This window comes from Alosa alosa, chromosome 23 (genome assembly GCF_017589495.1).
Source record: "Alosa alosa isolate M-15738 ecotype Scorff River chromosome 23, AALO_Geno_1.1, whole genome shotgun sequence".
NCBI classification, from domain to species: Eukaryota; Metazoa; Chordata; class Actinopteri; order Clupeiformes; family Clupeidae; genus Alosa; species Alosa alosa.
The window spans coordinates 20,337,884-20,352,883 of NC_063211.1; the positions used below are offsets into that span (position 1 = coordinate 20,337,884).

Below are 15,000 nucleotides of genomic sequence, written 5' to 3' on the forward strand. Positions count from 1 at the left end.
AACTTCACATCAATGATCATAACCAGCTAGAAACAGATGCATAGAGATACTTACGTTTAGAGATACTTAGGTTTATACATCTAAGGCTACATCCATACTATTCCGTTTTCGTTTGAATCCGAAACATTTTTGTCACATTTTCGCCTCTCATCTACACTACTCTGGCAATTTGAAAGGATTTGAAAACACTCAGTATTCACTTGAAAACTCCAGCTTTGCGCTTTAATGTGGACAGTGAATCTGCAAACATCTACAAACGATGACGTATTTGCGTTTGAATGTGGGCAGTGAATCCACAAACATCTGAAAACGGTGACGTTTTTGCGTTTTTAATGTGAACAGTGAATCCGCAAGCATCTGAAACCGATGATGTAGAAACCTTCTATCCCATTTTGGATCTGATGTTTCTTGAGTCTCCATGACTCACTTCGACTTCCACTACTAGCCTGCCAGCGGTGACTGTAACACGGAGACTAAAATGCAAGCTTTACTGGCCTCGTTGTCTTTGGTGGCATCTCTAGTCCAGCTAAATTCTGCATTTTACAATGCTGACAATGGCGTGAAAGGTCATGTGATTTATACAAATGGTCAATAATCCCACGGTTCAGGTGTCCCTTCCACTGTCTACAGGTGTCCTCTGAGGACAGATTTGGAACTTGCAAACATGCGTGTGGACAGAGAACAAATTTAAAACTAAACTAAATATATTACGGAACAGAGTGGATGTATCCTAAATTTCCCTTGGGATCTTTCTGCCTCCCTGTCTGTCTGTCTACTTAGGTGTTGATGAGATCTGTCTACCACTGATGGAACTTCTCTTAGGCCTACTCATGCCTCAGTGACATACAGTATCAATTTATATCAATGCAGGTGTGTTTGTTGGTAAATAGACACTTTTGTCCACACATGCGTGCAACTTTAAATGCTCATGAATGATTAAATGAACCTGTTAAATTGTTGTTTTCATCTTGGTTATGTGCACAGCTTACAGCGGGTCAAAGTGTTCTTCGGCGTAATTAATGTAATAGTCCATACGGCTGAGGAACAGCTGGTGTCGGTGAAGCACGGTCTCCCCAGCAGTTTGCCTTGGCATCTGCAGCTTTGACAATGCGCATCCGTTTGAGCCGCAGAGAAAGCGATGGTAATTAAAAAGCCATTGCGTTTACAGAGAGCCATCGCCAGCAGAACATCCCAATCAGTCACTTCTGCAAGAGTCAAAGAAAGAGGGGGAGAGAGAGAGAGAGAGAGTTGGGAGGACTGATACTTTGACTTTGTGTATCCCTGCATTGTTTGTAAATTATTTCAAAATTAAATAAGTTCAGATCAGCAGTCCAAAAGCTGTAGTCTCTCAGAACTATTCCATGTCATGACTGCCTCCAGTTGCTCCTCAAAAGACCAGAAGCAAACTATTTGTTTTGCAATTTGGGCCTTTTCCAGCAATGCCCTTGACTCCACCAAGGTTTTGAACGCAGGATATCCATTTCAAGATGGGGGGAGAGAGAGAGAGAGAGAGAGACAAAGAGAGAGACAAAGAGAGAGAGAGAGAGAGAGAGAGAGAGAGAGAGAGAGAGCATCCTGACATATCAAAGGTTGAGTTTGCCCCACCACCGCCACACTCCCTGTGAGGAGTTAGGAGAACTCACCTTGAATTTTGCATGGCATACTGTATGTGAGTGGTGAGTACCAACCTGTAGTTCCTCTTTTATAGCTACAATCCATGCTGGCCTGGGAGAGCTTATCTGTAAACGATGCTGTCATAAAAATGTGTCTTAAATAAAACCCATAAAGAGTGTTCAATATGTTCTTCTCAAAATTCATGCTATCAGAGATTATGGGACATATCCATTTCTCTCTCTCTCTCTCTCTCTCTCTCCATCCCTCTCTCCCTCACCATCTAACTCCTTCTCTGCTTTACTTCCTAATCCATTTTCTAAATTTAATTCCTGAGAATATTCCATAGCCGATGCGACAGCACGCTGGAGTTTCAGATTTATTGAACAACACGGCAGCACGGCCTATTTAGTCCGACCAGAGCTAGGCTCCGTGCCTGTATTGAATTTCCCCGCTCAGGTAAAGAGAGTAGAATGGAACGGCTGGAGAGAAAGCCCCGCAGCCTTGAGGGCCGCACTGCACCTTTGACTAATGTGCCCAGTCAGCGGAGCTTTATCAGAATATTTGGCATCCTGTGCAGCCCTGGGAAAATGCGTGTCGGGCATACGGCCCGGATTAATGCCAAAAGAGCCAAGAAGCGAAGAGAGCCGACGAGCGTCATTTGGGCTGCATCTGTAGCCTGGCCAGACGCTTGTTTATTTATTGTTTTATTTGTTTATTTCTTTACAGGTCTTTACATTCTAGTCATGGGTTTTGCATCCTCTGGCCTTCAGTGTGTCCAACAGCTGCATGGATCTAATAGCACAGTGGAGGGAGGTGTGGTTGAGTGATGGAACGCAGTGTGGACGAGCCAGATGGGAATCAAATCCCCCACACAGACAGAGTGTGTCTGTGTGTTTGTGTATGTGTGTCTGTGTGTGTGTGTGTGTGTGTGTGTGTGTGTGTGTGTGTGTGTGTGTGTGTGTGTGTGTGTGTCTGTGAATGCACATGTCTTTTGATGTTAGTGTGAAAGTGTTTTTCAGGTTTCTCACTATAGTTGTGTGACTATAGATCTTTTTTCATCAACACCAACTCAACCTTCCCACTAAAGAAGATTTGTCCTGTTACAGTAATTGTCTGTGGACTCTGTATGAAGAGTTTGTTTCCAAAACGCTATATCTTCCATTATGTGTGTGTGTGTGTGTGTGTGTGTGTGTGTGTGTGTGTGTGTGTGTGTCTGTTTGCATGTGTGTGTGGGTCTCTAGAGTTTAGGCAAACTAAACAGGGCTTAACAGGCTCAAATAGCAATTCACACTTCATTCACACACACACTCTCACATACACACTCATGTTCAATGACACACACACACACACACACACACACACACACACACACACACACACACACACACACATAATTATATACACACATACACATACTAACACACAGTGGCAAGTCACAGAGAAACTCTGATGTTTTCAGTGTCAGAAAACTGTGGACTTACTCTGCTCACTAGTGCTCCTTTATCAGCCAAGGCTGCCAGGGAACAACTGTCTGTCATGTAGTTCTGACTGTTGGTCTGCCTCTGTGTGTCATAGTGGGTCTTCCTTCTGACCTGTCTGTCTCTCTGTCTGCTGCCAGCCTGCTGACCTGTCAGTCAATTTGTCTGACTGTCTTTCTGCCTGTCCATCTGTCTGTTTCTCTTAATGTAAGACTTTTTTTGTCAATGCTTTTAAGACCATGCATACCCTGGCATGTCTGTGTGTCTGCCTGTCTGTCTGTCTGCCTGTGTGTCTGTCTATCAGGGTGCATGTCCGTTTGTCTGCCTGTCTGTCTGTCTGCATTTCTGTCTTTCTGTGTCCCCTCCCTCCCTCCCTGCTGCTCCCTGTCTGTCTGCCTGTCTGTCTGTCTGTCTGTCTGCCTGCGTGCCTGTCTGCATATCTGTCTGTGTGCATGCCTGTCTGCCTGTCTGTGTGCATGCCTGTCCCCTCCCTCCCTCCCTGCTTCCCCAGTGCCAGGCCCAGGCCATGGGGGCCGCTGCACAGCTGTGTGGAAGAGGCCCATGCTGAGCGTCTGGCTGCTGGAGGGGAACCATGTCCCTGGGGGATAAGCTGAGAAGCACACAGGCAACAGATCTGGCGCCTACGCCCTTGATGGAGAGAGAGAGAGAGAGAGAGAGAGAGAGAAAGAAGGGGGGCTGGTGAGTAGGTGGGTGTGTGCAAGTTTGTGTGTGTGTGTGTGTGTGTGTGTGTGTGTGTGTGTGTGTGTGTGTATGTGTGCGTGAGTTTAGGGGGTGCGGTTTACACACATGGTCAGCCACAGCGTGCAAGCAGGCAGGCAGGCAGGCTTGTCATCTGGACCGCAGGAGCATAACTTTGTTTGCACACTTCATTACTAGAAGCGAAGCGCGTCTCCCGACCAGAGTAAAAACTACACACCATCCAGTGCTCCTCAGGCTTTTCGGCCACCTGGTGAGTGGGTGTCTTCACTGTTGGGCATGTATGTTTTTAATTGCTTTTGTGGAGAATATTACAGTCTTTTCTCTCGCCCGTGCTCTCTCCATTCCCCCCCCCCCTCGTTCTATCTCCTATCTCCTTTCACACTTGTGTGAATGTGTGTGTGTGTGTGTCTGTGTGTGTCTGTGTGTGTGTGTGTGTTCTCTTATCTGGTTGTGGTGTCTGTTGGACCGCACTCTTTTTAAAAAAGAGGACAGGGACAGGAGAGGGTGAAAAAAACAGCGTGTCGTCCGCTCCGAGGCAGCTCCAACAATGTAACTAATCGCTGGTCTCATTCTGTCATAGCGAAAGCTTACACTTTAACAAATAAGAGCCATCACTGGCCTGTGCAATGCAATCGGAGTCCTATTCTCAGGCGAGCTTTCTCGGCTAATAAGCAACATGTTAATTGGCTGTCTTTCTTGTGCACAGCCTTACGATGACCTCATGGAAAAATACAGTTTTGAGTTGGAGTTGTCATGAAGTTTCGACATTGCTATCGTGTAGAATGTGCAGTCTACTGTACTGACGCAAAGGACAGTCAAAACTTTATGAGTTCAATTTAATTCATTAGCAGTTACCCACTGTAACATATGGGGATATGTTGTCATACTAAGAGAGAATATCTAAAACTTTATGTGTTATAAGAAAGTTATTTCAGCTGTCGAAGAAAGCAACAAGTTCTGTTAAACACTATTATTCTGTAATGAATTCAGTCATGGAGGTTATTCCAACTACAGTGGTTTAGTGACAGATCTGGGAAAGTTACCTCAGAGTCCCCCAAGTGATAACCCTCCTAGCAGAAGAGTTTTATGACTTCATTCTACAGATAAAGCAAAGCCATATGGCTGAAAAAAAAAGAGTTGAGGCACTCCTGTACAAATTTAATTTAAAAGCCTTTGTTTAACACTCACTCATGTGTTTGAATGAGTGAGTGACACTGATAATATTCTAAATATACCCAGTGCATGTGTAGGAATGTTGAGCAGGCATACTCTTGAGAAGTGTTCAAACTTCACACACACACACACACACACACACACACACACACACACACAATGTAGCACACACAATGTGAATCTATGTGTGTGCGTGTGTATCTGTTTATGCACATGTGTGCATATGGAATGGGTTTACATGACCCCTGGAGGCAAACATACGCAAAAAATTGGTCATCCTAGGCCCTACGGTTCTCAAGATATTCACAGAAAACTGTGTCTGCCCTACCCTCTTTTCGGGGGATCCAGTCCAGCGGGGGGGCTACAGATCAAAACGAAAAGCGATGGTTCCATGCTATCCATGTGGGGTTACATGCCCACCAAGTTTCATGTACCCCGGTCTTTCAGTGTCCCGGATTCAGAATCCTTGTTGGTGTATGGTCACTAAATGTACACATAATTTATTTTATTGTAAGGCCCCCCATGAACGAAAGTCCACGAAACTTGGCATGCATTCGGAGGGTGTCATAATGATCCTACACTTTCAATTTCGTGCAGTTTTGACCATGTCAGCCAGAGATATTGTGATGAAAACACCTAATGTTTTGCTTTTTAATTTTTGACTAGGTGGCGCTATACATGAAATAAGTGGTAATGGGATAGGTTGACATGCCCCCTTAAGACCAACATACAAAAAAAGGTGGACCTCCTTGGCCCTACGGTTCTCGAGATATTGAAAGAAAACTGTCTCCGGCCACCTACAGGCCAGTTGGTGTATAGTAACATAAATTAATTTATTGTGTGGCCCCCCATGAACGGAATTCCACAAAACTTGGTGTGCATTCAGAGGGTGTGATAATGATCCTACACTTCCAATTTCGTGCACTTTTGACTATGTTAGGTCACAGATACCTGCGATTACAACACCTCATTTTTACTTTTTTGTGTTTAACTAGGTGGCGCTATACATTAAATGAATGGTTATGGAATGGGTTGACATGGCCCTTTGAGATCAATATACAAAAAAAAAATGGTCCTCCTAAACCCTACGGTTCTCGAGATATTCACAGAAAACTGTGTCTGCCCTACCCTCCTTTCGGGGGGTCCAGTCCAGCAGGTGGGGCTACAGATCAAAACGAAAAAAGGAGGTTCCATGCTATCCATGTGGGGTTACATGCCCACCAAGTTTTGTTTACCCCGGTCTTACAGTGTCCCGGGAATCCTTGACGGAAATTTGGACATACGAAAAAAAAAAAAAAAAAAAAAAAAAAAGAAAATTTGACTAAACCTATATGACCGCTGCCACAAAGGGCGGTCATAATAAGGTATCCCAATAAACAGAGCCTTCATATTTAGTTCTATGACAAAAAAATAAAATAAATATGCATAATGTCCTTGTGTAAATGTGTTCTATAGATGTTACAGACAGGAACAGTGACATTTGAAAAGGTCTGGTCAGTCCCCTATTCATATCAACATATCTGATTTCAAAATCAACAAGAAAAAAAATGGTTTTCGGCGGCAAGGCGCCTTTAATTGTCTGTGTATTTAGCTGCAAGAATCTGCAGTGTAAACCAACGCACTGCCATGAGTTGCCATATGATGTCATGCGACACATGAGCTGGGATGTGATGTCATGCATTTATCTTATCTATTTTCATCAGGACCGTGTACTCACCTCTCAGGAGCTCCCCATCCCACAGCATCCTTAGGGCCTCCAGCAGCCTTTGAGCCTACAGTGTACATCATCCTCACTACACCTGAGTCTACATCATCCTCACTACACCTGAGTCTACATCATCCCTACTTCACCCGAGTCTACATATTCACCTGACAGTGTTCTTCCCTGAGTGTTCCGTCAGGCCTGTCAGCAAGTCATCATGGCCTCGACGACCTTTGATGACCTCATCACCAGTTCTCTCCCATCACCAATCTACCATACCTTCTTCCCCCCCATGGACGATGGTAAGGTATCAGTTCTGATCTTTCATGTTTTTATATCTGTCTTGTTCTCTCTCTCTCTCTCTCTCTCTCTCTCTCTCTCTCTCTGGGTTTCTTTACAATTCAAATGCAATTTCTTTTTTGTTTTTATTTGCATGACAAATAAAGCTTTTGTATTATCAAAGCTGTCCAGCCAATTCAGATCATGTGGCAGAGTAAAGAGTAGATTTTTTGTGTGAATTTTATGTAGACTTTAGCTGAAATGAAAATAGCATACACCCCTACCGTACCCCTACTGATCCCCAACAAGTGAAATCTACAGAGTACACACACACACACACACACACACACACACACACACGCCTAGTATCCTAGCAGCCATATCTGCCTACCATCATTTATTATTCATTTATTATTTACTGACAATGGGCCGAAATGAGACAAAAGTAAGTGACACGGAGCGGAGTGTGGCATCTGACGAGCAGCGTGGCCATTACTGTAATGAAGAGTAAACGCTGGCAGGACTGGGAGTTGTGTTGTCCTGGTCAGAGTGGGAGTGACATTTCTAATCTCCAGTCCCCAGACACGCCCCGTGATCGGCACGTTATAGACAGCACTAATGGAGGTGGTGGATTAATGTGTTTTCGAGGGAGAAAGAGCGTGTCGGTCTTCTCCAGCTACATACACACACACACAAACACACACACACACACACACACACACACACACACACACACACACACACACACACACACACACACACAGACGCACACACACACACCAAACACAACCTCAGGGCAGTTAAATTATTCTGAGCAAATCTGTTGGCTAATATTCCCCATCAGTGGACAAATACATGGAGAGAGGGCCACGAGAACAAATGAGCACGTGGAGGGCAAGCACACCCACCCACACTCCCACACACACACACACACACACACACACACACACACATACACACACACACAGGTCAACTAAACATGAACATGTGGAGGGCAAGCACACACACACACATGCACACACACACACACACACACACACACACACACACACACACACACACACACACACATACACCCCACACACACACACACACACACACATACAATTACATGTTAGTCATATACCTCCTATAATAATTCTCAAGTTGCTTTTCAGAGGCCAGGGTCTGAATCCTCTCGAGCATGCTCAATGGCAAATAAACACTGTGCTCATCTTTCATTCAATACATCTGCAACATATATACTGTATATACAGTATCTACTCGATTAAGCCATTTAAAGATGAAGCTGGTGAAAAGAAATTCACTCATTTTTTTTCTGCTTGCGCCTGGCTCATATAAATGCATGCCGACCGTTAAGTTGCATCGTTGCATAAGGAAACATCTGAATTTTAGCACTTGGAGGTGAAGAAAGCATGTCAGCCGTTAAAATGTATTAAACATGAGATCTTTAGGTTTGCCATTGTCAGGGACAACAGGCTATAGGAAGCGCTTGAGTGCTGAAGTCAGGTCTTGTCAAGCTTTGTCTGTATATGTGTTTGTGTGTGTGTGTGTGTGTGTGTGTGTGTGTGTGTGTGTGTGTGTGTGTGTGTGTGTGTGGAGGTCTTGGATGTGTATGTGGACGTGGGATATCAGTTCGACAACAAATGTAGACTTCCCTAGAAACAGCAGCAAAAACACAGACTGGAAACAATCCTGCCCTTACATGACAGCTCCGGAGAAAAACTCCATCCATGTTTTTTTTCTCCCCCATCCTCTATTGAGCAATCACCACAGCATCTCAGCGCTTAAAAGCCCTTTTCTTCCAGCCTGTTAAGCCCCTTTGTTGGGAAGAATCCTCCGCTGTTCTGACCCGCCCGTGCCTTCACACCTAGACACCACTTAGGCAATGTACAGTAAATAATATCTTAAAAGCCAGAGGAGACGTCCAGCGGACACAGAGTGGATTAGCGCACGAGGTGGAAGTCATATCTAACACTCAAACCCTGCCGGCATCGCCAAGCTATTGAGACGGCTAGAAAAAAAAAAAAAAAAGAGAATAGAGAGGGGGAAAAAACACTTTTTTATTTTATATGTGATATTATATTTTGTGCTGGATTTTTCATGTACTGAGGGGCCTCCCTGGCATCAGGTTGCGGCCTTCCTGTTTTTGTGGGAGCGCACAGATGATTAAGCGAGCATAAATTAATTTCTTGCACCACTGCTGATGCTACCCCCTAAGTGTGATGCGGGTAATTTGTTTTTTGATGTTAATTGTGTACCTCCATCAGCGGATGCTTTCCCATTTCACCTGAAGGGCAAGTGCTCTGCATCTGCGAGAGAGAGAGGAGAGAAAGGGGGGAAAAATAAAAAAGAGAGAGAGAGAGAGAGAGAGAGAGTGCAGAGGTAGGGCATACAGGTAAATGAATTATCTTCTGAGTTATTACCTGACTCTATTCGCTCAGGCCCTTGTGCATCGCAAGCTGCCTTCCCCACAACAGCCCAGGTACACTGGTCTCTGATTGGCAGAGGGAGGCTTAGAGGGGGTTGCCATAGCACCGGTCCCTCAGGGGAAGGATGTGTGTGTGCAATTGTGTGTAGGTGTGTATGTGTGTGTGTTGGTGAGTGTGTATGCATGTGTGTGTGTGTGCGTGTGTATGCATGTGTGTGTCTGCGTGTGTGTGTGTGTGTGTGTAAAAGGTGAGAGAACCTCTGCTCCTGAATATGGATGGCGAGTCACACTGACGTCTCCATGCCTGCGTGCCAGCACCTGTCAGCGAGTCACATGGCAGAGCCGAGGATGAGTGTGTGTGTGTGTGTGTGTGTGTGTGTGTGTGTGTGTGTGTGTGTGTGTGTGTGTGTGTGTGGGGGGGGGCGGGGGGGTGATGGGTGGGTGGTATGGAGATGTGTGTGTGGTGGCAATGAATGATTTAATGCTTTCATAAGCATGGGGGGATGAGGGGGGGTAGATGAGAGAATTGAGCTGAGGATAGTTAACTCCTAGCGTACAGTAGCTTCATGTAGAGGAGAGGAGGACGCTGGATGAGGGATATGGATATTCTCTCTTCCCTCACATTGTGATGAAGACCGCCAACCACATGCATTAATGCCCTCTCACCCACTCTCAGAGAGCATGCATGTCCTAATCCCCAAACCAGTGCAATCTCTCAGCATGCATTGTGTGCACCGACATTTAAACGTTTTGCTGATTTTTGGCAAAGTCACTATACCAGTACTGCTGAACCACAGCAGAGTGCAGGCCAGATGTGCTCAAATGCATATTGTCTATGATAGATGGATGTACAATGACATATAACTCTTCACAAGCGAACACAAAAGAACATGCCATCAGAAAGGCATGGATGCCCCAGTGAGTTATGAATGTAGAGATGTTGTATCTCTGCCTAAGCTTCAGGCACACACACACACACACACACACACACACACACACACACACACACACACACACACAGACACACACACACACAGACACACACACACACACACAGGGTGTCTCGGCGCTCTCTTCTCTTGTGTGCTACGAGTGCGAAGAGCGTTTGTCGCCCAGTTGCTGGGACAGGCTACAGCTCCTCACTTACCGCACAGACAAACAAGGTGGCAAAAGGGCTCACACTCTTTACCACTTACCAGCAGCTTACAGAGAGATGGAGAAAGATGGAGAGAGAGAGAGAATGGAACAGAAGTGGTAGGTGACGGGCTCCTCACTTTGGCACTATAGTAACGCAGCAAAAACAGAATGTGAACACACACACACACACACACACACACACACATACACACACTTCCAGGTGTCTGTTGTGATCTTCTCAGCTTTTCACCAATTCCATGTTTTTTTTGCCTCTTAGAAGCATGTCACACATCCACACTCTGCTCTTTCTATTCAAAGACTCTCTCTGTGTGTGTGTGTGTGTGTGTGTGTATGTATGTGTGTGTGTGTGTGTGTGTGTGTGTGTGTGTGTGTGTGTGTGTGTAAGAGATTGAGGGCCAGATGTACGTACATTTGCAAACGTAGCGTTATCAGCGCCATGGACACACCGCAGATTGCGAGCGCTGTCAGACCCAAGTTTCCGTCGTATTTATCAATCGTTCAATCCTTAGTGTAAACTGCGCCTTTCTCTGCCCTTCTCCGCCCATAAACGCAATTTACGAGCGTCCACAACTGAATGGCAGCGCCTACAAGCGCAGTTGAATGAAGTTAACTGATGACAACATTAAAGAGAATCAAACGTTTAGCGATCATGAAATAATACCATACATGATAAGATGTCAACAAGCAGGGAGATAATGAAGATCAGTAGTTCTACTCTAACTACTTGTGCACGTAGGCTATGGGAGATTGGTCAAATCTAGCAAGTAGGAAAGTTTAAGTGAATGACGTGAAAGTGAAAGTAAGACATGCGAAAGGCCAACGAAAGTTAAGGTTGCTTTTGGTAGTATATTTTGGTAGAATAATCACCACAAAAACTGGTGTTCTAAATAGCGATTCTGTTGTCTTTGAAAGGTTCTCTTATTGACGCATTGAACTGCAATGTGGATTAACACCTGCTTTTACAAGGCGGAAGTATTTAGGCGCAGAATAGACGTGCGCTTTCAGGAGCAGTCTTTGTACATACCGCGGAATACATAACTAGGCGCTCTTTACTCTTCCCCTCCCATCTTTTACGCTAAACTCCCACTTTCCCCTGGATCCTCCCATGAATGCATATGCATGACATGACAATCGCAATCTGCCACTTTCAGCTCCCGCGACAGGCAGTTTGCGCTTTTACATCATTGCGGCCTGTTTGTACATACCTCGCAATGATTTTACACGCACATTGCGAAACAAATACGCCTGAAATGGGCGCAAAAGCATTAGTACATCTGGCCCTGAGAGAGGAGAAGCTGGTTGGAAAGGTGGTAGTAGAGGCAGACAGGGCGTGACTTTGCAGACCGAAAGCATCATAGTGTGTCAGCAAGGACAGAGGGTCCGTGTAAGAGAGAATGAAAGAGAGAGAGGGGGGGGGTAGCTGGAAAGGGGAGAGATATATAGAGAGAGTGAGAGAATGAGTGAAAAAAGATAGATACCAATGGAGCGAGAGAGAGAGAGAGAGAGAGAGAGAGGAAGACTACAGAGCCAGCTGCTCTCCTAAAGGAGGAGATGGAACTTGAAATGACTTCTCTCTGCTCCTCTCAACAAAAAAAGAGGATAGAAGTCGTTTTTCCTGAAGAACAATCTAGAAGTCTTGGATTGTGTGTGTGTATCTGTCTCTGTGTGTGTGTGTGTGTGTGTGTGTGTGTGTGTGTGTGTGTGTGTGAGTGTGTGTGTGTGTGTGAGAGAGAGAGACTCTTGAGAGGGGCAACACACTGTGGGCCAGCTGATTAGGAGGAGTGTGTGTTTATCAGACGGCTTCAGAGAGGAACTGGGGAAGAAGGCTTCCAGCCCTGCTGGCCCTACTCCTGTGATAAGGCTTGACTCTGAGCAGCTCAATTTCACCCTGAGACACACACACACACACACACACACACACACACACACACAGAGAGAGAGAGAGAGAGAGAGAGAGAGAGAGAGAGAGACCCACACCCTCTAAACACTTCTGTACACTGACATCATGGGCGTCGAGTCTCTAAAACACACACTGTCAGTTCCAATACACCCCATTCATGCTCCTCATGAAGGGAGTAGGTCTTTATTAGAGTGTGTGTGTGTGTGTGTGTGTGTGTGTGTGTGTGTGTGTGTGTGTGTGTGTGTGTGTGTGTGTGGGGCTTTGTTAGAGTGTTTGTGTTTGTGTGTGTGTGTAGGAGTGGGGCTTTGTGTGTATGTGAAAGAGCAAGAGAGACAGGGAGGGTGGACACACACTTGGGAGTGACAGATAAAGTGTGAAGAGGAAACTTGTTTGAAAGGGTTTGGACTTTGAGAAGAAAAGTCCCCTGTCTGATTGGGTTTCCAATGGAGTCGTTGAAAAAGAAAGTGTTGCCATTGTATGTATTCTCCCTTTCATCCCATGGCATGTTTGTCATATTGAGTGGCGCAGACCAGTCTCAGCTAAACTCTTGTAAGGTGTTCATATTTTTGTTACTCAGCCAATGGACCCACCACATTATTATGTTTTTAAATAAATACAGCTATAACAATTTATGTAAAAATACGTAAAATAAGATGTTTACTTTATCTCAATTGCCATATAGACATAATTTATGGTTAATATTTGCAATTTATTTGCTTTATTTGCCCTGTGAGATCACATTTATGAATATGTAATATTTATGTGTGTGTGTTGGGGGGGTTATTGTATGCAGTCATTGAAAGTAAGTTATGTTTTAGGTTCTTCACAGTAATGAGCCAATGCCCGTGAATCTGAGTTTGAAAAAATAATAAATAGCATGTTTTTCTGCAAACATTGAACACGGGTCACGGGACCCTAATACCTAACAAGGGCTATAGGATTCACAGAATGCAAAAAACTGTCAAATACTTTTCTCGTTAGCACATAATTATGTAGCAGCCAACATGTACTTCACATATAGAGGATGTCATCATACAACCCTGCTGTCAAAAAAGATATATATAAATATTAATAAGTTGGCATGTTCCTGCAAAAAGTTAACAGTAGCGACAGCTACTGCAACAGCACGAGCACGCATGGGGACACGTGTGTGCTGCTTCTGAGCCTCGTTGGTTAGCCGCTGTTTCGCTGTTGTGCACACAGTCTCACTTATGAGAGGACTCTAACTCTGTCCCACTTACTAAATATAGTGGGAGCAATTACTTTATTTCTTACTCTACCATTCCCTTCCCTCTTAATGTACTGCACTTGAATTAAATATCCGACATACACAAAGGATCTCTCGCAGCACGTCACCCTTTGCCTCCAATTATTTTTCCCTCCTTTCCCATAACATGATTCATGATTGCTCTCCTTTGAACCTCCACAGAAGAGAGGCTGTAATTGATTGGAAAAGTGCGGAGGGGATTATGAAACTGAAATTTAGGTCTGCAAATGCTGCTGTCTTCAGTGGTAGAAAGTAAAACACATTCCCAGAGTCTGTTGTAACACACAGTATCATCACATTGCATTTATGTCTTAATCTTTTATCTGTATTTTACAGCCAAGTTAAGTGTGTACTAAAGAATAGTGGTACCCCCCGGAATCAGGGGTGTAGTGGTAAAATAAGAGGTGGGTAAACTATCAATTCTGTGATCACTGTAAGGTGGACTGCGCCATGCGGTATCGGATTTTTTAAAAAGGCATTCAGAACATGTTTGATGATGGTGGAAGTTATAGTCCAATGTTTATAACAATACCAGTGGTATTAAATGGCTCCTGGAGTGTTGATGAGTGTACATTGTGAATGTGGATAATACAGTGTGATTTTTTAATGTTAAAAGTTGCAATTGGTGAATAACAAGAGGTGATTAAACTCTAATAAGAGGTGGATAAACTCTATTTCTGAATTTCCAGAGGTGGATAAACTGTGTTTACTTGTGTTTAGCTACAACCCTGCCAGGAATGGACATATCACATACAGTCCTGCACTGTGACAGCATGTCTGAAATTGATACTTAATGAAAGAGACATGACTTACTGTGTGTGATTAGAATCTATTTGGCTGGCTATGACATTCTGTCACACTATAAGTACGATAGCCTATGTGATAAACTTAAGTCTAATTACATACAGTAATATAAAGAGGAACACGTTTCATATGACTCTCTGGAAGAACAAGGCATGTAGATTTATTGAAGTAATTATGTAATGAAGTTATGCTTTGCCCGTCACAGCGAACGACAGCACATATTGTTGGCTAAATTATGCTAATTGTTATGGAATTAAATTTAATTAAACATGATTTAATTTCACTTTGCTAAAGGTTTTTTTTGTTCTATCGGACCACATATTACTACCAGGCTAATCTCCATGAGAAAAAAAAACTGTTAACTAAATCATAACACTTGGAAAATGCTGGGTCAGCCACACGCAGGACTACACTGCAGGAGCAGAATTTTAATTGTGGACAGCACATCTGTCATGTGTACCTTGTCTGCATGGT

The 15,000-nt window shown here is 44.2% G+C and overlaps 1 protein-coding gene across 3 annotated transcripts in view; it reads left to right on the plus strand.

The window, feature by feature from the left end:
* Positions 1–3,819: 3,819 nt before the first annotated feature.
* LOC125288162 (contactin-associated protein-like 2) overlaps positions 3,820–15,000 on the plus strand; it is a 38,573-nt gene continuing 27,392 nt past the window's right edge. The window contains exons 1-2 of one of the 3 annotated variants that reach the window (XM_048234288.1): positions 3,820–4,062; positions 6,689–6,989. In XM_048234288.1, the coding sequence (XP_048090245.1) occupies positions 6,905–6,989 (85 nt within the window). In that variant the 5' untranslated portion in view covers positions 3,820–4,062; positions 6,689–6,904. Of the gene's footprint in view, positions 4,063–4,298; positions 4,362–6,688; positions 6,990–15,000 lie in introns of those variants that run through there. The other 2 variants (XM_048234286.1, XM_048234287.1) reach the window with 2 other exon arrangements.